This window comes from Vanellus vanellus (assembly GCF_965231255.1).
Source record: "Vanellus vanellus genome assembly, contig: HAP1_SCAFFOLD_45, whole genome shotgun sequence".
Taxonomy (NCBI): domain Eukaryota; kingdom Metazoa; phylum Chordata; class Aves; order Charadriiformes; family Charadriidae; genus Vanellus; species Vanellus vanellus.
Genome location: NW_028128545.1, coordinates 543,740 through 568,465, shown reverse-complemented (window position 1 = coordinate 568,465; position 24,726 = coordinate 543,740). Strand labels below are relative to the sequence as shown.

General features: G+C 53.0%; 1 protein-coding gene across 1 annotated transcript; it reads left to right on the top strand.

Moving 5' to 3' along the window:
- Nucleotides 1-17,577: 17,577 nt before the first annotated feature.
- On the top strand, nucleotides 17,578-18,540 carry LOC309684209 (olfactory receptor 14J1-like; the record flags this gene model as incomplete). Its single annotated transcript, XM_082500149.1, has 1 exon — nucleotides 17,578-18,540. One exon carries the CDS (start codon nucleotides 17,578-17,580, stop codon nucleotides 18,538-18,540), a length of 963 nt encoding a protein of 320 aa, XP_082356275.1.
- Nucleotides 18,541-24,726: the final 6,186 nt, after the last annotated feature.

Below are 24,726 nucleotides of genomic sequence, written 5' to 3'. Positions count from 1 at the left end.
AAAAGTGCAGAGAAGGGGAGAGAGGTTAGGGTTGGTGAAACAATGTCCATTGAGCCAGTTTCCATAGGGCATCCTTGAGCTCCTGGTTCCTAATGCTGTAGATGAGGGGGTTCACTGCTGGAGGCACCACCGAGTACAGAAATTACACGAACAGGTTCAGGGACAGAGAGGAGATGGAGGGGGGCTTCAGGTGGGCAACCATTCCAGTGCTGAGAAAGAGGGAGACCACGGCCAGGTGAGGGAGGCACGTGGAAAAGGCTTTGTGCCGTCCCTGCTCCGAGGGGATCCTCAGCACCGCCCTCAAGATCTGCATATAGGAAAAGAGAATGAAAACAAAACACCCGAATCGTAGTAAGGCACAAACTAGAAGGAGCCCAGCTTCCCTGATGTAATCTGAATGTGAGCAGGAAAGGTTGAGGATCTGCGGGATTTCACAGTAGAACTGGTCCAGGGCATTGCCCTGGCAGAGGGGCAGTGAAAATGTATTGGCTGTGTGCAGCACAGCATAGAGAAAAACACTGCCCCAGACAGCTGCTGCCATGCGGACACAAGCTCTGCTGCCCAGGAGGGTCCCATAGTGCAGGGGATGGCAGATGGCAACGTAGCGGTCATAGGCCATGACAGTGAGAAGATAAAACTCTGCTGAAATGAAAAAGAAAAAGAAAAAGGCCTGAGCAGCACACCCCTGGTAGGAAATAGCCCTGGTGTTCCAGAGGGAATTGGCCATGGCTTTTGGGAGAGTGGTGGAGATGGAGCCCAGGTCAAGAAGAGAGAGGTTGAGGAGGAAGAAGTACATGGGGGTGTGGAGGCGGTGGTCGCAGGCGATGGCGGTGATGATGATGCCGTTTCCCAGGAGGGCAGCCAGGTAGATGCCCAGGAAGAGCCAGAAGGTCAAGAGCTGCAGCTCTCTTGTGTCTGCGAATGCCAGGAGGAGGAAGTGGGTGATGGAGCTGCTGTTGGACATTTGCTGCCTCTAAGCATTGGGCACTGTCCAAGAAAGAAAAGGCAGTTCAAAGATAGTGAAGACTTTTATAAGAAAAAAAACTGCTTTCTATCTCTCTGAAGCTTCAGAGACTGCATTCTGCTCTTAAAGACGACCTTTGGCACGTCCCTCTTGTGAGCTCTGCTTTGTGGTGGCTGAGGGTGCCCCAAGGAGCAGAGAACTCTGCTGTGAGCTCTGGAGGGGTCAGTCATACCTTGCAGAAATGGGCAAATAGGAACATGTTGTTATCTCAGATTAAATCCACTCATAATGTCAAAGAGCTTTTTAGCATTGTTGCTCCCAGTTCACCTGACTGCAGAGCAGAGCTGTGGGGATCTTGGTTTGTTTGTACTGTTCTTGTTTCCCCCACGCACCTGAGGAGTGTTTTTAAGGCAGAAATTGTTGGACTTTCTGCCGCACTCCGTGTGAAGCCTTGTGGGTCCTGAGAGGCCGAGGGGCTGTCCCTCAGTGTGGGGTGAGGGCAGTCGGTCTGTCCAGCAGCCCTGCTCTCAGCTGCCCTGTGCTGGCACCTCTTGGAGCTGGATGATGATGGACTCAGCTGTTCCCCTGAGAAGGAACTGGCCACTGCTGGGACCAGAGGAATGCATGTTCCATGTGCCCCTCTCCAAAGCCCTCAGCCCGCCTCATCGTACCTGAGGAGGATCTCAGCCCTCCCCTCCCAGACAGGGACACAGAGGACTCCCTGCAGCTGCCTGCGCCAAGATGCCCGGCAGCATTGCCGTGACCTCAGCACTGAGGGGTGTCCTCCATGGGGCTGCTGGATAACACAGAGATGCCACAGGAATGCTGTGACCGTCTGGAGATGAGCCTGCAGCCTAGCACGAGCCCCTCCGAGAAGGATTTAAATGTCCTATGGGTGGGGTGTCTGGAAGGGAGAATTGGGTCATTTGTTTTGCCCTGAGCCCACAGATTATGAGGAGACTTTACTCCCATGGACATGTCGTCATGGCAGAAGCCAGAGGGTTGGTCTGTTAACTGCAGCTTAGCCCCAGCCCTCATCCCAGCAAGGCAAGTGCTGACAAGAAGGGGAGCAGACAGAGGAGGGGAAAACTGGAGAAATGCCCCAGTGCTGCTGCTGAGGGCGGCAGAAAGGGACAGGCGGTCGGGGATTGGGTCATTTCCCCTCTGCAAGGGTGAGGCCGCTGGGCAGGTGCCCCATGGCCGTCAGGACAGAGGCTGGGCTGGGTGGGAGAGGAGAGCAGGGGTGGCTCCAGGGAAGGCGTTTGCCCTGCAGGGGATGGTGGGAGGTGCCGGGATCCCCCCTGCCCGGGCATTTCTGGCAGCAGCTCCCTCTCTCCCTGCCCATGTCTGGGCTGCCTGGAGCTGCCCCTGCTGGGAGTCTTTTCTCTGTCCCCATGTCTCCTTGCTGTCACTACTCATAGACCCCATCCCACACTCTCTCCAGCTCTGCCCCGCAGACCCCTCCTGGCAGCAGGGCAGTGCCCAGGGGCATCTCTGGGTCTGTGTGGGATCAGGAGAGGCTCAGACAAGTGCTAACAAGAAATGGGTGCCAGCTCTGGAGTGGAGAAATCCATTCCCACCTTGCACTGCCCACCCAGCCAGCCAAGAGGGTGCATTTCCAAGCACAGACTCCTTCCTTTTCAGCTGAATGGTGCCTTAATGTCCTTCTTGAGAAGGACCCTCTGCAAATGACCCTGGGGTGATCTGGAGCTGTGAGCAGCCCTGACCCCCGCAGTACCCTCGTCAAATCAAAAGGAACCTGCCCTGCCCTGCCCTGCCTCGCCAGCGATCACTCCTTCTACCCAAAGATATTTCTCACACCACGGTGGGGAGGTCTCCGGGCAGGCAGAGAGCTGACCCTGGCAGGCGGCAGAGGTCCTGCCGCAGCACACAGCCCCCGGGGTGCAGGGACCCTGCTGGCAAGGACAGCCCTGCCCACCCCTGCCTGCACACCCCTACGCACACCTCCACAGCCATCCCCGGCAGAAGGCAGCTCTCAGGCTCTCTTCCTCTCACTGGGCAGCAGGGAAGCCCTGCTCTGGAGCACATCCTCCTCCTCTACAGCACAGAAACTGAGAGAGTCCTCCTACACAGAGCCCATCAGCAGTCAGATGGACCAGCTTGAGAAGGTCTCTCCAGGAACTGGAGATGCATTGCCCGGCACCCAGAGACTTACCACGCAGAGGGCGGTGAAGAGTTCTGCCCCTTTGAGCTCTCAGCACCCCCCACTCCCAACTGCCTTTAAGCTCTCTCTGCCTCGCAGGTATCCTCTCGCTGCCTGCAGGAAGTGCCCTCAGCCCTGCTCCTGGACAGAGCTGTCTCTCTGCAGCGCTGCCCACTTGCCAGGAGCTCCCTCCGTCCCATCAGCGCGGCCCAGCTCAGCAGCAGAGGACCAGCCCACGGTGGCACTGCCTCTGTCTCCTCTGGGCTCCCTGGAGGTGTCCTTGGGGCTCCAGGGGAACCTGCTGGGACACTGGATGAAGTCATCTCTGGTGTTCCCTCCTTCAGCTGGGGAGAAACTATTCTTTCCAGCAGTGTTGTTTCTCTTACCAGAGTCAGATTTCGGTCCTATAATGCCTTTTTCTTGTCCTGTCATTAGATGGGACAGTCAGACAGGGACAGGCAGGGATCTCTACCCCTGCTGAGGGAAGGGATTCAACAGACTCAGCTGAGGCTTTTGTCCTTGAGATCAAATCTTTGGGCTGTAAAGGGGACTGAGCTCCCTTCTGTGCTGACAACAAACCCATAGAAGTTGGGGTTCCTCTTGCTTAGTTTCTGGCATGCATAAAATCAGCACCTGCATGTGAGCTCCTTGTCTCAGCTCCCATGGTAGTTAATCACCGTTACAGTTTGAAGGGACCTTGAAGATCATCTAGTTCCAACCCCCTTCCCTGGGCAGGGACGCCTCCCACCCGCCCAGGTTGCTCCAAGCCCCATCTGTCCTGGTCTTGAACACCTCCAGGGATGGGGCCTTCACAGCTTCTCTGGGCAACCTGTCCAGTGCCTCACTACCCTCACAGGAAAGAATTTCTTCTTAATATCTAATCTAAATCTACCCACTTCCAGTTTAAAAGGGTTACCCCTCATCCTATCATGACACTCCATGATCAAGAGTTCCTCCCCACCTTTCCTTTAGGCCCCGTTTAGGTACTACAAAGGGCTATAATGTCTCTCCGGAGCCTTCTCTTCTCCAGGCTGAACAACCCCAACTCTCTCAGCCTCTCCTCATAGCACAGGTGCTCCAGCCCTCTGATCATCTTTGTGGCCTCATCCGGACCCTCTCCAACACGTCCTTCTCCTTCTTTTGTTTGGGACTCCAGAGATGGACGCAGTACTCCAGGTGGGGTCCCACGAGAGCAGGGTGGTTCCCTGAGTGGCACGTTTGACCTCGATCAAAGTTGGGTCCAACACATGCTTCTCCGCTGTCACAAGAGACCCCCACCAATCCAAAGACCTTTCAAAAATTATATTCCACAGAAGTATCGATCTTCCCCTGTAACTTCATTGCCACTACTCTGTCTGTTACATGGTGTTTTTAATTTCTCTTATCTTTCAGACCTGTATCACCTGTCTTGGTACAATGACCATTTCTAAAGTCAGCTTTTCAGATGCAGACTGTCTTGACAAAGGCCTTTTCTATTGCACTCCACTTTTCTCCTTCCCTTACTCTTTCTTCATTCAGATTCCTGTCACCTATCCAGCTGCAGCTTTGAGCTTGAGGGAGTTAAAAATTTGCCTGTCTTTCAGTAGTCTGATTATCTTCTTTAGCCAACTCTATAACTGCGTTTATATCTCTCTTTTTGTACGTATCCATCTAAAGCATTTCAGATAAGATCATCCCTTGTAGCAAATCACCCTCATTAGAGGCAGCTCGTCCTGAGCACCTCATTGCAGAGTGCGTTTTATTGTTTATCAAACTTGATCATGCTTTACTTTGCTTGCAAAGAGGAAAACTCCTGTGTCTGGGTGCAGCCAGGTCCCTGAGGAGCACAGGTGGTAGATGGTGCAATGGAGCTGTGACACCCTGCTGCAGACTTCAGTGGAGAAGTCAGAGGTAAGGGAAAGTGATGCAAATCCCAGTTGGCCAATGACAGGGGTGGTGAGGGAGGGGAGGTGAGGAGCAAGGCTGTCCATACAGTGTCAAACCTCAAGGGACTTCTTTTCCTGGCTGTCCAGACCTCCTGAGGGGACACTCTGCATCAATATCAACTGCTGACTGCTCCTATCACCTCTTCTCTAACTGAAAACTAAATAAAAAGAACCTTTGAAATAAAAAAAAAATATATATTTTTTTCTATTAGTTTCTCTTTAAAATCTTCCTTCTAAATTACACTATGAAACAAGTCCAATTAGCTGTAGAAGCATTGAAGATTGAAAAAAATTACAGGAAGAGAAATAGCTCGTTAGGACTTTCTGTACTTTAACGAGCCCCATGGTATATTTGGCCCTGAGTCCATCAACCTCAGATACTGAGAAGAGACTGAACAAACTGCTCAAGAAGTCCAAGTCAGAAGCAAAGTACCTGGAAGCCTTGATTGGCCCCACTGAGGGTCGTTACTGCCAAAGCCCCCCCAGGGACTCGTTAGAGGAGATAACTGGAGGCTGTGGTTGCAGGTAGGCAGAGGCACTGTGCAGGTGGCTGTAATGCTGAGGAACCCCTTGGCTTGTTTGATGCAGCAGAAAGGCCAAACCCTGACCCCCAGGCCCTGGGAAGGCAGGTCTTGCCCCTCACTGCTGGCTCAGGGCTCTTCCTGGGGGTGGTGGGGTGTGAGGGGGAGCGAGGCCGAGTGTAGGAAAATTCTGTGACACCTCCTGGCCTCCCAAAAAGGGGCAAGGACAAAATAAAGTCCGGAGTCCCAGAAGAATCATAGAATCATTTAGAATTGCAGAAGACCTGTAAGTTCATAGAGGCCAACTGCAAACCTAACACTGCCAAGTCCACCACTAAACCATGTCATTATGTGCCACATCTACACGTCCCTTAAATACCTCCAGGGACGGTGACTCAACCACTTCCCTGGGCTGCCTGTTCCAGTGCTCGAAAGCCCTTTAGCTGAAGAAATTGTTCCTAATACGCAGTGTAAATCTCCCCTGGAGAAACTTGAGGCCATTTCCTCAAGTCCTATCTCTCATAACTTGGGAGAAGAGACCAACCCCCACCTCGCTACAACGTCCTTTCAGGGAACTGTAGAGAGCGAGAAAGTCTCCCCTCAGCCTCTTCTTCTCCAGGCTGAACAACCCCAGCTCCTTCAGCCGCTCCTCATAAGACTTTGTCATAAGACTTTCTCTGGACATGCTCCAACACCTCAATGTCTTTCTTGTACTGAGGGGCTCAAAACTGAACACAGTACTCGAGGTGGGGCCTCACCGGTACCGAGTACAGGGGGATGATCACTTCCCTAGTCCTGCTGGCCACACTATTACTGGTACAAGCCTGGATGCTGTGGGCCTCCATGGCCACCTGGGCACACTGCCAGCTCATATTCAGCCACCAACACCCCCAGGCCCTTTTCTGCTGGGCAGCTTTCCAGCCACTCTGCCCCAAGCATGTAGCGCTGCGTGAGGTTGTTGTGACACAAGAGCAGGACTGGCACTTGGCCTTGTTGAACCCCACATCATTGGCCTCGGCCCGTAGGTCCAGCCAGTCCAGATCCCTCTGTAGAGCCTTTCTACCCTCAAGCAGATCAACACGCCCACCTAGCTTAGTGTCATCTGGGAACTTACTGAGGGGGCACTCCACCCCCTTGTCTAGATCGTTGATAAAGGTATTAAAGAGAACCGGCCCCAGTACTGAGCCCCAGGGACATCACTTGTGACCGGCCGCCAAATGGATTGAACTCCATTCACCAGCACTCGTTGGTCCCGGCCGTCCAGCCAGTGTTTTACCCAGCGAAGTATACACCTGCCCAAGCCATGAGCAGCCAGTTTCTCCAGGAGAATGCTGTGGGAAAAAGTGTCAAAGGCTTTAATGAAGCCCAGGTAAACAACACCCACAGCTTTTCCCTCATCCACTGAGTGGGTCACCTTGTCATAGAAGGAGGTCCAGTTTCTCAAGCAGGACCGCCCTTTCATAAGCCCATGCTGGCTGGGCCTGATAGTCTGGTTGTCCTGTACGTGGCACATGATGGAATTCAGGATGATCTCCTCTATAACCTTTCCCAGCACCGAGGTCAGACTGACAGGCCTGTAATTCCCCAGGTCCTCCTTCTGGTCCTTCTTGTATTTGCGTACCACGTTTGTTATCTTCCAGTCAACTGGGACCACCCCAGTTAGCCAGGAATGCTGATCAATGATGGAAAGTGGCTTGGTGAGCACTCCCGCCAGCTCCCTTAGTACTCTTGGGTGGATCTCATGTGGCCCCATAGACTTGTGTATTTCTAAGTGATGTAGCAGGTCCCTTGCCAATTCCCCTTGGATTGTGGGGGCTTCATTCTGCTCCCCACCCGTGTCTTCCAGCTCAGGGGGCTGGGTCCCCAGAGAGCAACTGGTCTTACTCTTAAAGACTGAGGCAAAGAGGGCATTAAGTACGTCAGCCTTTTCCTCATCCCTGGTCACTGTGTTTCCCTCCACATCCAATAAAGGACGGAGATTCTTCTTCACCCTCCTTTTGTTGATGATGTATTTACAGAAACATTTTTCATTGTCGTCTATGTTTTGGGCAATTTAATTTCTAGTTGGGCTTTAATCCTTCTAATTTTCTCCCTGCATAACCTCGTGACACCCTTGCAGTCCAACTGAGTTGCCTGCCACTTCTTCCAACTGTCATAAACTCCTTTTTTCCCCTCAGTTCCAGCCAAAGCTCTCTGTTCAGCCAGGTCTTCTTCCCTGACGGCTCGTCTTTCGGCACATGGGGACAGCCTGCTCCCGTGCCTTTAAAAGTTCCTTCTTGATGGATGTCCAGCCTTCCTGGGCTCCTTTGCCCTTCAGGACTGCCTCCCAAGGGACTCTGTTAACCAGACCCCTAAACAGGCCAAAGCCCGCCCTCCTGAAGTCCCAGCTGGCAGTTCTGCTGACCCCCCTCCTAACTTCTCCAAGAATTGAAAATTCTGTCATTTCATGATCACTATGCCCCAGACGGCCTCCAGTCCTCACATCCCCCACAAGCCCTTCTCTGTTGGTAAACAACAGCTCCAGCGGGGTGCTTCCCTCTTCTGCTCCCTCCCCAGCTGCGTCGGGAAGTTATCCTCAACGCACTCCAGGACCCTCCTGGGCTGTTTCCTCTCCACTGTATTGCATTTCCAGCAGACATCTGGTAAGTTGAAGTCCCCCACGAGGACAAGGGCTGGCTATGGTGACACTTCTCCCAGCTGCTTCTAGAATGTTTCATCTGTCTTTTCATCCTGGTTGGGTGGTCTATAGCAGACTCCCACCATGATATCTGCCTTCTTGGCCTTTATTTAACACCTCCCAGTACAGACTGCGTCCTGTCCCAGTACAAAGTGGATTATTTAAATGTTTGCCAGTATAGACGGGGCCCAATCCCAGTATCAATAGGATCCCCTGATCCCCGCAGAATGCAGACTGGGCACCATCCAAATACAAACTGGATCTCCTGGCAACCGCCCAGCACAGACTGGGCCCTTTCAAGTCCAAAATGGTTCCCTTTTAACCAAGCCCAAGAAGACTGGGCCCTGTCCACGTACAAACTGGCTCCCCAGTCCACTCCCAGTACAGACTGAGCCTTGTCCCAGTATAAACTGCATCCCTTTAACCCCTCCCATGACAGACTGGGCCCTGTCTCACTAGAAAGTGGATCTCCTCAACCCCTTTCAGTAGAGACTGGGCCCTGACCCAGTACAAAGTGGATCCCCTCAACCTCTGCCAGTAGAGATGGGGCCCTTTCCTAGTACAAACTTGATCCCCTCTTAGTAAAAACTAGTTCCTGTCCCAGTAAAAACTCGACTGCCTAATCCCCTCCACACAGAAACTGGGTCAGGCGCCAATACAAACAGGATCCCATGGACCCCTCCCTATAACGACTGGGCCCCATTCCATTATATGGTCACTACATGATCATTAAAGGTCATCTAGTCCAACCCCCTCCTCCATGAGCAGGGAAACCTTCAACTGGATCAGCTGTCTCCAAGCCCCGGCCAACCTGGTCTGGAATGTTTCCAAGAATGGGGCATCTACCGTCTCTCTGGGCAACCTGGGCCAGTGTCTCACCACACTCATTGTTAAAAAGGTCTTTATATCTAGTCTAAATTTCCCCCCTTTTAGTTTAAACCTTCACCCTTTGTCCTATCACAACAGGCCCTGCTAAAAACTCTGTCCCTGTCTCTCCTGTAGGCCCCCTTTAGGTACTGGAAGGGCACAATAAGGTTTCCCCACAGCATTCTCTTCTCCAGGCTGAACAAGCCCAACTCTCTCAGCCTTTCCTCACAGCAGAGGTGCTCCAGCCCTTGGAGCATCTTTGTGACCTCCTCTGGACCCACTCCAACAGGTCCATGTCTCTCCTGTGCCGAGGGTACCAGAGCTGGAGCAGCACTCCAGGTGGGGGCTCACCAGAGCAGAGCAGAGGGGCAGAATCCCCTCCCTCGACCTGCTGGTGACGCTTCTTTTGATGCAGCCCAGGACACCGTTGTCTTTCTGGGCTGCGAGCGCACATTGCCAGCTCATGTCCAGCTTTTCATCCCCCAGCACACCCAAGTCCTTCTCGGCAGGGCTGCTCTCCATCCCTTCATCCCCCAGGCTGTATGGATATCAGGGATTGCCGCGACCCAGGTGCAGGACCCTTCACTTGGCCTTGTTGAACCTCATGTTGTTCAGACGGGCCCACTTCCTGAACCTGTCCAGGTCCCTCTGGATGACATCCTGTCCCTTGAGAGCATCAACCACACCACTCAGCGTGGTGTCATCAGCATACTTGCTGAGGGTGCACTCGATCCCACTGCCTGTGTCATTGATGAAGATATTGAACAGTACTGGTCCCAGTATGGATCCCTGAGGGACACCACAAGCACCAGTCTCCATCTGGACATGAGGCCATTGACCACTACCTTCTGGATGGGACCATCCAACCAGTTCCTCATCCACCGAACAGTCCACCCTTCAAATCCATGTCTCTCCAGTTTCACAGAATCACAGAGAGGTCAGGGTTGGAAGGGATTTCTGGAGATCATCTCGTCCAACCCCCCTCCCAGAGCAGGGTCACCTACAGCAGTTGCACAGGATGGTGTCCAGGCGGGTTTGGAATGTCTCCAGAGTGTGAGACTCCACAACCTCTCTGGGCAGCCTGTGCCAATGCTCTGCCACCCCCAAAGGAAAGAAGTTCCTCCTCATGTTAAGATGGAACTTCCTATGTTCAAGTTTGTGCCCGTTCCTTATAGTCCTATCACTGGGCACCACTGAAGAAAGACTGTTCCCATCCCCTGACACCATCCCTTTAAGTATTTATAAGCATACATAGGGTCCCCTTTCAGTCGTCTTTTCTCCAGACTGAAAAGCCCCAAGTCCCTCAGCCTTTCCTCAAAAGAGAGATGTTCCAATCTCCTAATCATCTTTGTAGCCCTTTGCTGGACCCTCTCCAGCAGATCCCTGTATTTTTTGTACTGGGGAGCCCAGAACTGGACACAATACTCCAGATGAGGCCTCACAAGGGCAGAGTAGAGGGGGAGGTTGACCTCCCTCGATCTGCTTGCCACAGTCTTCTTGATGCACCACAGGATGCCATTGGTCTTCTTGGCCTCCAGGGCATATTGCTGGGCATCCTGTTGTGCACCAGGACATGCTGCTGCATGTTCCCCCAAGATCTTCCTTTCTTCCAGCTGGACAAGCCCAGATTTTTCAGCTTCTTCTCACAGCACAAGTGTCCCAACCCTGACCACTTTGGTGACCCTCCACTGAACGGGCTCCAGTTTACCAGTGTCTCTCAGGTATTGCGGGGGGTCAGAACCTAGGGGAGGATTCTGGATCTGTTCTCAGATGTGCTAAGCCCAGGGCGATAATCACTCCCACTGGCTGTGCTCGTGCTCATACTGCCCAGGATGCTTTTGGCCTTTGCTGATGGCTCCTTGTTTTGCCTAATGAAACCAAAGGACCACCAGAGCCTTCCTGCAGTGCTGATACCAACCTAGGCAGTCCCTGCCCTCTGTCACTTCAGGCTCTTAGTCAACCTCAGGGAAAGGACTTTAGATCTGTCCTTGTTGGATAACATGTTGTTACTATTGGCCCGTCCTTCAAGCCTGTCTAGGTCCATTGGGATGGAAACCTAATATAGTATCTGCTCTCCTCAATGAGGTGTCATCTAAAATGGTATGAAAAAAGCATTTTCTCATCTCCTTTGGGTAATTAAGAGCCCTTGAAACATGGTGGAACCCTACTAGATACACCCCTCTGGGCAGAACACTACGCATTCAGCACATTCCTCCAAGCCCGACTATCCACCTCAGTTATTACCCATCTACTTATCCAGCCAATCAGACCATAATGTCCTAACTGGACACAAGAATATTGTGGGGAATGAGGCTGATATAGCATAGTGTTCATCGCAGAGTCTAGTTGGAGGCCTGTAAGTAGCAGCGCTCCCCAGGGGTCAGTACTGGCCAGTCTTGTTCAACATGTTAATCAACGTCCTGGATGAGGGGACAGAATGTCCCCTCAGCAAGTTTGCTGACATCTGTTGGAAGGGTTACACAGCAGGGCATAGGCAATTGGGGAGGTTCTTGGGTTTTATTGACAACTTCTTTCTCCAAGTGGTAGAGGAGCCAACGAGGAGAGGAGCTCTGCTGGACCTTGTCCTTTCCAACGAGGAGGGGCTGGTAGGCAGTGTCAAGCTCAAGGGTAGCCTGGGCTGCCGTGACCATTAAATGGTGGAGTTGGAGATCCTCAAGGCAGCGAGGAAGGTGCTCAGTAAGCTGACCACCTTGGACTTTAGCATAGCTGATTTTGGCGTCTTGAAGAATCTGCTTGTTATGAAGCCATGGAAGGAAGTGCTGGAGGGAAGAAGGGCACAAGCAAGCTGGTTAATATTCAAGGCCCACCTTCTGCAAGCTCAGGATTGATGCATCCCTACAAAGAAGGCGTCAGGCAGAAAAGGCAGGAGGCCTGCCTGGATGAACAAGGAGCTCCTGGACATGATCACAAGTAAAAAGGAGACCTAGAGGGATTGGAAACAGGGGCGGGTAGCCTGGGAGGAATACAGAGAAATTGTCCAAGCAGCCCGCGATCCGGCTAGGGAAGCTAAAGCCCAGATAGAACTAAATCTGGCCAGGGGCATCAAGACAAACAAAAAATCCTTCTTTAAGTATGTCAGCGAGAAAAGAAAGACTATCAAAGACGTGGGCCCTCTCTGGAAGGAGAAGAGAAGAACGTCACCCGGGACAGAGACAAAGCTGAGGTCCTCAATGACTTTCTTGCCTCAGTCTTCACTGGCAAAGACTGCAGCCACACTACCCGTGATGCATAAGGCAAAGACAAGGAGCTGGAAAAGGAAGAACCACCCAGTGTAGGTGAAGATCAAGTACGAGACCACCTGAGGAACCTGAAGGTGCACAAGTCCATGGGACCTGTTCAGACACATCCGCGGGTCCTGAGGGAACGGACAGATGAAGTTGCTAAGCCACTGTCCCTCATATTTGAGAAGTCGTGGCACTCTGGTGATGTTCCCACTGACTGGAAAAATGGGAAAAATAACCCCTATTTTCAAAAAGGAAAAAAAAATGAAAACCCAGGGAACTACAGGCCAGTCAGTCTCACCTCTGTGCCTGGCAAGATCATGGAGCAGATCCTCCTGGAAACTCTGCTAAGGCAGATGGCAAACAAGGTGACTGGTGACAGCCAACATGGCTTCACCAAGGGCAAATCCTGCCTGACAAATTTGGTGGCCTTCTATGAAAGGTTTACAGTGGCAGTGGACAAGGGAAGAGCAACTGAAGTCACCTACCTGGACTTGTGCAAAGTGTTTGACACTGTCCCACACAATATCTTGGTCCCTAAATTGGAGACACATGGATTCGACAGACGGGCCACTCAGTAGATAAAGAACTGGCTGGACAGTTGCAATCAAAATGTTGTGGTCAATTGCTCCATGTCCAAGTGGAGAGCAGTGACGAGTGGCGTTCCTCAGAGGTCAGTACTGAGACCCGTGCTGTTCAACATCTTTGTCGGCGACATGGACAGTGGGGTTGAGTGCACCCTCAGCAAGTTTGCCCATGAAACCAAGCTTGTGGTGAGGTAGACACGCTGGAGAGGAGGGATGCCATCCAGAGGGAACTGGACAGGCTGGAGAGGTGGGCCCAAGCCAACCTCATGCAGTTCAACAAGGCCAAGTGCAAGGTCTTACATCTGAGTCGGGGCAATCCCAAGTACACATACAGGCTTGGCGGGAAATGGCTGGAGAGCAGCCCTGAGGAGAAGGACCTGGAGGTGCTGATAGATGAGAAGCTCAACATGAGCCAGCAATGTGCGATCGCAACACAGAAGGCAAAGCAGATCCTGGTGTCCATAAAAAGCAGCATGGCCATCAGGTCAAGGCAGGTGATTCTGCCCCTCTACTCCGCTCTCGTGAGATCACACCTGGAATATTGCATCCAGCTCTGACACCCTCAACATAAGAAGAACATGGGCCTGTTAGAGCAGGTCCAGAGGAGGCCCTGAAGATGATCAGCAGTCTGGAGCAGCTCTCCTATGAGGACAGGCTAAGAGAGTTGGGGTTGGTCAGCCTGGAGAAGAGAAGGCTCCAGGGAGACCTTATAGCCCCTTCCAGTACATAAAGGGGACCTACAGGAGAGCTGAGGAAGGACTTTTTACTAGGGCTTGTAGTGATAGGACGAGGGGGAATGGCTTTAAACTGGAAGAGGGTGGATTTAGATTAAATATTAGGAAGGAATTTTTCACTTTAAGGGCTGTAAGGCAGTGGCACAGGTTGCCCAGAGAAGTTCTTGAGGCCCCATCCCCAGAGGTGTTTAAGGCCAGGCTGGATGGGGCTTTGAGCAAATTGGTCTAGTGGGAGGTGTCCCTGCCTATGGCAGGGGGGTTGAAACTTGATGATCTTCAAGGTCCCTTCCAACCTAAAGCATTCTATAAAACAAGAAGTGCTTTTTTAAGTACTTTAATAGTAAAAGGAGGTCTAGAGAAAACATTGGACTGATAGTTGTTGAAGATGGTGATCTGACTAAGAGGGATGAAGAAAAAGCAGCGGTGTGCAATGCTTCTTTTTGACTCACTTGTTAGTCATGCATCTAGAGCTTGGGCTGCCTGGTCCCCTGAGTCGGAGGGCCACGAGTATGGAAACAAAGACTTTCCATTTGTGGGACGGAAATTGCCAGAGAACAGCCGTATCAGCTGAATGTTCACAAGTCCATGGGGCCTGATGAGATTCATCCCAGAGTATTGAAGGAGCTGGTGGATGTGCTGGCAGGACCTCCCACAACTTCTCTGGGCAACCTGTTCCAGTGCCTTAACACTCTCAAAGTGAAAAATGTCTCCCTAAACCCTAATTTAAATCTACCTTCTTCCAGTGTGAACCCATTCCCCCTTAACCTATCAAGTCCTTCCTAATTAATAATCAGAGCAGATATGCTGGACCTCAGCCAAGCACCAGGACCAAGCTCAGATGCGTAACAAAGAAAGGCAGTACCAAGTGCCCAAGGTGCCATTCAAGGCAAAGTTTCTCTTCAGAGCATGCAGGGGTGGATGGCAGATGGCACTGGGAAGAGGAAATGAGGTGACCCAAAGGAGAGCAAATCCTCGGGCCCACAGAGATGCAGGGCTGGACTGTGCAGCCCTGGCAGGAGAGGGCTTTGCTGTCTTGGACGTCTCTGCAGCCCTGCAGGGCCCTGTGGTGCAGGGGAAGCTGATCTCCAGGAAGGACAGGGTGCTCTGGAAAATGTCCTCAGCAATGTACATCCCATGATCCAACAACACTGGGAAAATCATTACTCTGTTCCTTGTTTGCATCATCAAAGGGGTGACTGAAGGCTGTGGGAGAAGCACTGCCTACATCTACTGGATGGAGATGGGACAGGACTTGCCTCACTGCACCTGCCTCAACAAAAGCACTGAATGTCCCTGAGGTTCTTTTGAGGTCTGTTACACGGCTGCTCTGAATGGCGATTGTGTTCCTGCAGGTCTTGTGCTGTCCCTGCAGGCTGCCTGCGGCTGTGCAGGAGAGCCCTGGCACCTCCCGTGGCACCACAGGGTGTAGGTAACCTTCCAGTGGAGCAGCTGCCCTGAAGGAGGTTAGGCACTGTAGGGGTGTCTGTGAGAAACGGGCCATGGGTGCCAAAGGAGATGTGGTAAACACAGCTGGTGGAGGAGAGACAGATTCTCAGCTCTCCTGATGAGAATTACTCCATTCGCTCAGCGGAATACCTCTATAGGGTGCCCTTGACATCATGAGCAGGATCAGGCTTGATTTTCCTAAAGGTGGGCATCTGCTGACACTTCATCAGGCCAAAGACATGCCCCAGCAGCCTCCAAAATGATGACCCTAGACGCTGCCCTGTCCCTCTGAATTGCTCCATCAGTTTCCTGCAACTGTCTGGCAGCACCTCTGGCACCTCATGTGTCACCTGTGCTTTGCATGGCTACAGGAGGAACATGACATTCCTGCCTTTCACTGCCTGGGTGTCTATCTGCAAGTGGGACAAGAAGAGGGGATTCTTGGACCGAACTCTGTCTCTCACAGGGGAAATGACACTGCTGGAAAGAAGTTTCTCTGCCCAGCTGATGGACAAAACATCAGTGCTGACTTCAGCTTGTTTCCCAGCAGGTTCCCCTGGAGCCCCAGGGACATCTCTGAGGGAGCCCAGAGGGCACAGAGACAGTGCCACCGTGGGCTGGTCCTCTGCTGCTGAGCTGGGCCGGGCTGCTGGACCGGAGGGAGCTCCTGGCAAGCGGGCAGTGCTGCAGAGAGACAGCTCTGCCCAGGAGCAGCTCCTCTGCACAGCGCAGCAGGGCTGAGGGCACTGCCTGCAGGCAGCGAGGGCAGACAAGAGAAGGGAGAGAGAGGTAAAGGCAGTCTGGCGTGGGAGGACAGGAGAGAGCGCACCGGGGAAGAACCCTTCACAGCCTTCCCCATGGTAAGTCTCTGGCTGTGGGGCAGTGCGGATGAGTTCCTGGCAGTGTCTCCTACACCTGGCACATGCCATGGCTGATAGGAGCTGTCAGGACAGCTCTCCTGGCTTTTCTGGTGTGGAGCAGGAGGACGTGCTTCAGAGCAGGGATGTCCTGTTGCACCTTCAAAGGGACAATGAAGGTCAGCTACCCTCTCCCAGGGATGGCTCTGGGGTTTGAAGATAGGTGTGCAGGCAGGGGTGGGCAGGGCTGTCCTTGCCAGCAGGGTCCCTGCACCCCAGGGGCTGTGTGCTGGGGCAGGGACTCTGCCGCCTGCCAGGGTCAGCTCTGCGCCTGCCCAGAGTGCTCCCACAAAGATTCTGTGGGGAGAAGCCGTGGGTGGAAGGAGCAACTCCTTGCATGGCAGGGTTCTGCTTCTGCGAGGGAGAAGTGCGTGGGTCAGGGCTGCTCACAGCTCAAGGGCAGTGGCAGAGGACACTTTTCAAGAAGAACATCAAGGCAGGGGTACCTGAAAGGGAAGGATTTTGTGCTTTCAGTCTTCTGCTTTTCTGTTTCTGTGTGAGGAGTGAGACATGGAGATTCATCTCCCCATTCTTGAGAAGGCACTGAGTCTCCAAATTTGAGAGGGGAATAATTCTGGGATCAAGAAAAATCAATGCCTTACAGCTTACAGACAGCACCCAGCATCACCTTTGCAGCCTTATCAGGGTCGGTCAGATGTTCCTGTCAGAGCCTGCGCCCACAGGGATGCTCCTGGGCAGTCTTCTGCTGCCAGGAGGTGTCTGCAGGGCAGAGCTGAGCACACAGCGTCTAGGATGGGTTCTGTGTGCACTGCCGGGGAGGAGACGTGCTGCCAGAGAAAGAGCTCCCAGCAGGGACAGCTCCAGGCAGCAGAGCCCTGGGCAGGGAGAGAGGGAGCAGCTCCCATGTGCCTTGGGAGGGTGATTCGGGCACCTTCCTGCCATCTCCTGTAATGAGGGCGCCTTCTACTGAAACCACCCCCGGTCTCCTCTCTCACTCAGCAGAGCTTCTGACATCAAGGCTGTGGGGCTTCTGGCCAAGGTGCCTCCTCAGCAGCCACACACCAAGGAGGAGAAACTCCTGAGCACTGTCTATAGGTCCCTTTCCTCCCTCAGCAGGAGCGTTTCTCCATCTTCCCCTCCTGTCCATGCTGCTCTTGTTCTTACCCTCGTACTCTACGGGGACAAGGGGGTTCAGGTGGTAGTTTATCTGGCATTCTCCTGATGGAAAATGATGACCAGCTTGTCTTCATGACACATGGGTTAGCGATGAGGCAAACGGTGACTTTCAGAAGCTGCCACACGTTCCCAGATGCCCACTGCTGTCGAGCAGGAGTGACTGCTCGGGAGCCCGTGGGCAGAAGCCTTCTCCTTGTGTCATCTTTGGCCAGCACAAAGCAGAGCTTGGAACTTGGGGAAGTCAAAAGTTTCTAAAAGGAAAGAGGAAGGTCATGTGTGTTTGGGAAGGACAGAGGAGAATGAGACACAGGGAATGTGAGGAGATTTGCTCAGAGCAGTCCTAACTTGTGAGTGTGCTTTCCTCCTTTGGCAGAACCTCATGTACAAACAGATCAGATGTCCAACAACAGCTCCATCACCCACTTCCTCCTCCTGGCATTCGCAGACACACGGGAGCTGCAGCTCTTGACCTTCTGGCTCTTCCTGGGCATCTACCTGGCTGCCCTCCTGGGAAATGGCCTCATCATCACCGCCATCGCCTGCGACCACCGCCTCCACACCCCCATGTACTTCTTCCTCCTCAACCTCTCTCTTCTTGACATGGGCTCCATCTCCGCCACTGTGCCCAAAGCCATGGCCAATTCCCTCTGGAACACCAGGGTCATTTCCTATGCAGGATGTGCTGCACAGGTCTTTTTCTTTTTCTTTTTCATGTCAGCAGAGTTTTATCTTCTTGCTGTTATGGCCTATGACCGCTATGTTGCCATCTGCCATCCCCTGCACTACGGGACCCTCCTGGGCAGCAGAGCTTGTGTCCGCATGGCAGCAGCTGTCTGGGGCAGTGGGTTTCTCAACTCTCTCCTGCACACGGCCAATACATTTTCACTGCCCCTCTGCCAGGGCAATGCCCTGGACCAGTTCTTCTGTGAAAACCCCCACATCCTCAAGCTCTCCTGCACAGATGCTTACCTCAGGGAAGTTGAGCTTCTTGTGGTTAGTTCCTGTTTTGTATTTGCGTGTTTTGTTTTCATTGTGATGTCCTATGTGCAGATCTTCCGGGTAGTGCTGAGGATCCCCTCGGAGCAGGGACGAAACAAAGCCTTTTCCACGTGCCTCCCTCACCTGGCCGTGGTCTCCCTCTTTGTCAGCACTGGCATATTTGCCCACCTGAAGCCCCCCTCCATCTCCTCCCCATCCCTGGACCTGTTGGTGTCCCTTCTGTACTCGGTGGTGCCTCCAGCAGTGAACCCCCTTATCTACAGCATGAGGAACCAGGAGCTCAAGGATGCCCTAAGGAAACTTATGACTGTTTTCTTTTCAGAAGCAGGAATTACATATCCAATCTTCTTCTACAGATAACACATGACGTAACACATTAGAGGCCCAGACTCTCTTGACTAGTTTTTTTTTTTCCTCTCTTTCCTTTGCTTTTTAGCTTTTCTGGGTTGTATTAATGCTGTGAACAAGAGTCACCCTTTATCCTATTTCTATGTCAGCATCTGCCTGTCTTGTGTGAGCCAGAGACCTTGTGTAAATAAGAAGCTGCTCTCTCAGTGTGTTTAAACAAAATAAAAGACCCTTTGCAAACTTATTTGTTCAAGATCGTTTCTCCAAGATCTTCTCTGGAGCTCAAGGGGCAGCGTCTGTGTGCTGAGGTGGAGGGGGCAGGACTCACCTGAGCTGGGTCTGCCTCCCAGCCTGACCAGCATGGCCCTGGGCACCACAGCCCCCAGCTCTGCAGAGCCACACCACCAGCTCAGGGGCTGTGGGATGCCTGGGGAGGGGGTGCAGGAATGGCTGGCCAGGCCAGCACAGATGAGCTCTCTCGTGAAGAGGCTCTGAGGGGAGATGGGCTGTGCCGGGAGAAGAGGAGGGCAGACATGGACAGAGAAACCCTTTTGCTGTAGTGGGGCATCTTGGCCAGGCTGCCCTGTCCCTGGGGCAAAAGGACTTTCCTGAGGATGCCCTGGGCCAATTCTCTCATGCCACCCTGGGCAGGAAGGTTGTCAGCTGGGGCTGCAAGCTGTCTGGGGAGGAGATCTCCTCAGCATGCCGGCTGGGTGACATTCTCACTGGCCTCCATGTGCTGCTGTGGGACCAGTCCCAATGGGTCTGCTCTGCTGGGCTGCACTGGGGAGAGGGCAGGAGGTGGCCAGATTCAGGGAGGGTCTGGGCTGGCAGGGCTGGCAAGTGCCCCGGAGAGGAAATTGCCAGGGAAGAGCTGAAGTGTGGCAGTGTGCAGGCTGGGGGCACACAGCAGTGTCCTGGCACAGCCGGGCTCCTGCGAGAGACATGATGGACCAGCAGAGCAGCGTCTGGGCTGTGCCTGTGCCCACTGGACAACCCAGGGAAGTTGTCCCAAGGCCGCCATCATGCTCTTGCCAAGAAAACCTCCATTTCTAGCAATGGCCTTTCACCCCAGCTCGGAGAGGTTCTTTGTCCCTTCAGATAGAGGGACACCAAATGAGGAGGTCAGAAGTCCACCTTTGCATTGTACAGATGCGTCCTAAGTATGCACAGCATGTGCGTGTGGGTAGATAGACAAGGGTGAGCATAAATGCCATCAGCTTTCCTGGGGGTGCCATGAAGGCGAGTGTGACAGATGAGGTCACTTCACTAGGAGAGTAACATCCGCTGGGGAAACACCTGGATCCAGCACTGGGATGTGCTTCCTGGAACCGAGATCCCCGTGTCCATCCTCCGGAGGAGAGCAGAGCAGGGCGACACACCGCAGGGATGCGGTGCCTCCCAGATTCTGGGGGTGGAGGCAGGGGGTCAGAGAGACACTGTGACTGCTGCAGTGCACTGCCTCTGCATGGGCAAGGGAAGGACTCGTGTCTCTGATCAGCCGTGTGTGTATGAGGAGTGCCCGAGGCCAGCGGAGGTGTGGGCACCTGACAGAGCTCTGACATTTCTGTGTGTGACTGCAGGAACAAATCCCCACCGTCAGCCTTCCTCAGTCCCTTGGAGGGTGATGGGGTCCGTCCTCCCGCATCCATCTCCAGGCAGTGGAAGGACAAGAAAGGCTTTGCTGGACCAGAATAGTTAGGAGAAACAAGGGCATGTTGTGTGCCTTGCCTTGTGCATGGTCTTTGACATCATCTCCTTATAGCCATATTGATGCTCTCTGGGCTGAAGCAGTGGATGGTGTGGTGGGTGGGAAGTTGGCTAGATGATCAGGCCAAAATGTCCAGAGTGGCACAAAGTGCTCCCAGAAGCCAGTCATAACCAGAATCCCTCAGTGGTCAGCATTTGAGTCAACACTGTTGAGTGCCCTTATTGCCCCCCTGAACGTGGAAACCCCACCCAGGAAGAGGACATGGCTATGGGTTGGCATGTCCCTTCTGCCTGAGTATCTGAAGGGACAGCAGCAGGCAGATGGCTTGCCTATGTCTACCCACAAAGCTGAAAGGGCAGCAGCAGCAGCCAGGTGGTTTAGAAGATCACCGTGAGGTCACCACTATCTGGTCAGGTGAAAGGCCTGATGGTGTAAGTCACTGATGAGTGAGGTCACCTGCCTGGAGGGTGCTTTCTGAGATTTTTGAGCTTTCCTTGGAAGTGGGAAAATGCAGGAGAGAGAAAAAATGCTGTATAGTGCAGCTGGGAAAGTGGAGACTGGACAGGAGGAAGAAGCAAGGTCACATGAAAGGTAGAGCTGTGATGCAAGAGGTCACCCAGAGAGAGTTGGTGATCAGCCCGTGCCTTTGTGTTCCAAGAAACAGCCTGTTAGGGCACAGCGACATCAGTGAAGGTACAGAAAATCCCAGGGGAGAGCAAGGGGAGGAAGCAAGATGGGTGTCTACAGCCTGGAGGAAAACTGGGGCAGGAGTGGGACAACCTGCACTGGAAATGGCCAAGGCTGCTGGCAAAGCTGGAAGGCACAAACAGAACCCAGGTCTTTGCCATCTGGGTGATTGCATTTCTCTTGGCTACCAAGGGCTATGAGACCATCCAGATCTTAGCTCAAGTCCCCCATGAGGACCAGGACCGCAGAAGGCCTCGTCTAATTCTTTCTCCTCCCCTGCAGATCAGCAGGTCTGTAGCAGACACCCACCATAGCATTGCCCATGTTGGTCTGCATGATAATCCTCAGCCATCAACTCTCAGCTGACTCTTTGTCCATCCCCAAGCAGAGCTCCATGTGTTCCTGCTGCTCTCTCATATGGTCCCTTCCCTTCCTCGTCCAGATCTATAAGCCTACAAGTACCAGAGCCCCAAGACCCCACAGTTTGTCCAGCAGAAGATTTGGACCACCTGCTCCCTCCACTAGCCAGCTCCCAGAGCCTCTGGTCTCTCCGGTATCCAGTCATGGTCTCTCTCATACCTGGCTCCCAGGTCTCTGTCCCACTGGCTGACTTCTCCAGCCTCATGTTTGCCAGCAGTTACACACACTGACCCACCCAGCAACACGAGAAGGATGCACGCTGGGCTCTCCATTTCTGCCCCCTTAGGTGCACAAGCCCCTGTGACTTGTCATCCACACTCCGGTGGCTGGCGCTCACAGCTCCATACCTACCAAGAGCAGAGAGACCCCTCACCCCAGCAGCACTTTGGTGGAATTGGAGAAGAAGACAGGAGAGGCTGGGCTGATCACTTGCAGGCCATGGCCACACAAGGGGCTTTACCAGCAACCTCTTTAAACATGATGGGCTACTTTTGCCCTTTTCTTGAGGTTTACCCAAACTTGTCCATTCCCCAAAAAAACTTCATTCCTCCCTTGGTGTTTCCTAGACATTTAGTGGTAAGTCTTGCACAGGCCCAAAGTGCTGTTTCTGTTAACACACAATGAGCGTCACACTCCCAGAGGCAGTAACCCCCACCCTCAGTCTGGAAGGTCACCCCAGGAAGTTCTCCCATTGACCTGTGTCACTTGGCCTGTCTGGAGTCAAGTTAATTTTCCTCACAGCAGTCTGTGTGGTGCTGTATTTTGGTTTGTTGCCTAAACAGTATTGACAACACACTGCTGGTTTGGTTGTTGTTGAGCAGTGCTTGCACAGTGTTGAGGTTGGGGTTGGGTTGTTTTTTTTTTTTGGTTTGTTGATTTTTGAGATCTTTTTCCTCACTCTGCCCCACCAGCAATTAGGCTGGGGATTCTCAGCATGATGAGAGGGAACACAGCCAGGACAGCTGACCCAGACTGACCAAACGGATACTCTGTACTCTTTGACATCATGCTCAACCGTAGAAGCCAAGAGAAAGGAGGAGGAAGTGGGGCAGGTTCAGAGTCATGGCATGTGTCTTCCCACATAACTGTTATGCATGACGAAGCCCTGCTTGCCTGCAAGTTCTTCTCACGGGAGTGTGGGGGAATATAGGTCAGATTAAAAGGTTGACATGGGATATGTGTGAAACCAAGTGGACTCAGTGCCTCCCACCTGACTGTGACCCTGACCTGAGGACATGGACTCCACAAAGCTTTTCTTTGCACAGATCATGCATGATGCAATGGGTCTGGCTGGGATGGAGTTACTTTTCTTCATAAAAAGTTCCTGGTGCTCTTTTTCAGATTTGTGACCAAAACAATGCTGATAACAAACCCATGTTTTGGCTGTTGCTGAGCAGTGTCGGCACAGCACCACGGCCTTCTCTGTTCCTCACTCTGCTCCCCCCACAGTAAATAGACTAGGGGTGCACAAGAGGTTGGGAGGGGACACAACCAGGCAGATGACCCCAACTAACCAAAGCGATATTCCCTGCCATATAATGTCATACTCAGCACTAAAGCAGAGAGGAGAAGTTTTGGGGAAGCTCAGCCATCTTTTGCTGCGCTCTACCTTTGGGAGGTTGTGAGTAGTTACCTTTGCATTGCTTGTTTTGTTTTCTTTTCTCACTTTTTTGTTCTTCCACTTCTTCTTTGCTTATTAATCTAATTTTATTCTGAGTTATGAGTTTCCTGCTTGTACCTTTTCTTTCCTCTTTCATCGTCCCACTTGGTGGAAGTGAGTGCATGGCTGTGTGGTGTTGAACTGCCTACCGGGCTGATCCCCATCCATCCCTGGGTGTTCTCCTCCAGGATCTTCCCTCAAACCACAGAGGCCTGCAAGACCTTGCTGGGGAAGACTGAGGCAAAGAGGCCATGGACAATCTCAGCTCTCCCTACACCTGCTCTTGTGAAACTCAGCAGTGGCCACACAGTAGCTTTGTTGCTTCTTTACCTGTTCCTGCTGTAGTAAACACTCCTAGTGGTGCCCTTGAATTGCCTTTTGAGTTTAGACTGAGTTTCAATCCTTACTGTGCTTGGAGGATGCTGTCCTTGAAGACCAGCTGTGGCACCAGAAAAGCTGTGACACGCCTCGAGGAATCCTTGTACCAAGTGTCTGAGACCTCACCTATGCAAATGCTTTTCTTCAGAGCAGATACGGTACATTGACAAACAACAACTGAATGTCTTTCTGGCCCTGGGACTACAGACCCAGGATGAAATGCCCCAATTCACACAATGGAATCGCCCCCCCCACCCCCCCTTCCCCGGCTTGGAAATCTTACATCCTTCTCTTACAGCCCCCTGGTGTCCTGTCCAATACTAGGAGAGGCGATTCTCACATCCAACTCTTTTTCCAATAAAAGGAATGCCGCAGGAGATAAGTCTCCTCCAGCTGAGGGAGGGAACATCCGTGATTACTTCAGCAGGTCCCCTGGAGCCCCAGGGATGCCTGTGGGAGCCTGGAGGGAGAGAAGAAAGTGCCTCCTTGGGCAGGTCCTCTGCTGCTGAGCTGGGCCAGGCTCCCAGGAAGGAGGGAGCTCCTGGCAAGCGGGCAGCGCTGCAGAGAGACAGCTCTGCCCAGGAGCAGCTCCTCTGCACAGCGCAGCAGGGCTGCTGCTTGGTCCTGAAGGCACCGAGGGGAGACAAGGGAGGCAGAGAGAGCGCAAATGCACTCTGGAGTAGGAGGACAGCTGACAACTCACTGGAGGAGAAATCTGCACAGCCCTTAAACAGGGTAAGTCTCTGGGTGCAGGGCAATGCAACTGTGGTTCCTGGAAGGATCTCGGAAAGATGGTATAGCCCACAGCCTATGGGATCTCTCTCCAGTGTAGAGGAGACATGCTTCAGACCAGGGATCCCTTGCTGCACCATCAGAGGGACAGGGCAGTAGGATTGCCTTCTCCCAGCAATGGCTGGAGGGGTGTGAAGGTGGGTGTGCAGGCAGGAGTGGGCAGGGCTGTCCTTGCCAGCAGGGTCCCTGTAACCCGGGGACTGTGGAGGGGGGCAGGGACTCTGCCGCCTGCCAGGATCAGCTCTCAGCCTGTCTGGGGAGCTCCTCACCATGCTGTGAGAAATATCTTTGGGTAGAAGGAGTGACTCCCGGCAAGGCAGGGCAGGGCAGGGCAGGTTCCTTCTGCTTTGAAGATGGTGCTTTGAGGGTGAGGGCTGCTCACAGCTCCAGATCACCCCAAGGTCATTTGCAGAGGGTCCTTCTCAAGCATGACATCAGGGCACCTTTCAGCTGAAAAGGAAGGTGTCTGTGCTTGGAAATGCCCCCTCTTGGCTGGCTGGGTGGGCAGTGCGAGGTGGGAATGGATTTCTCCACTCCAGAGCTGGCACAG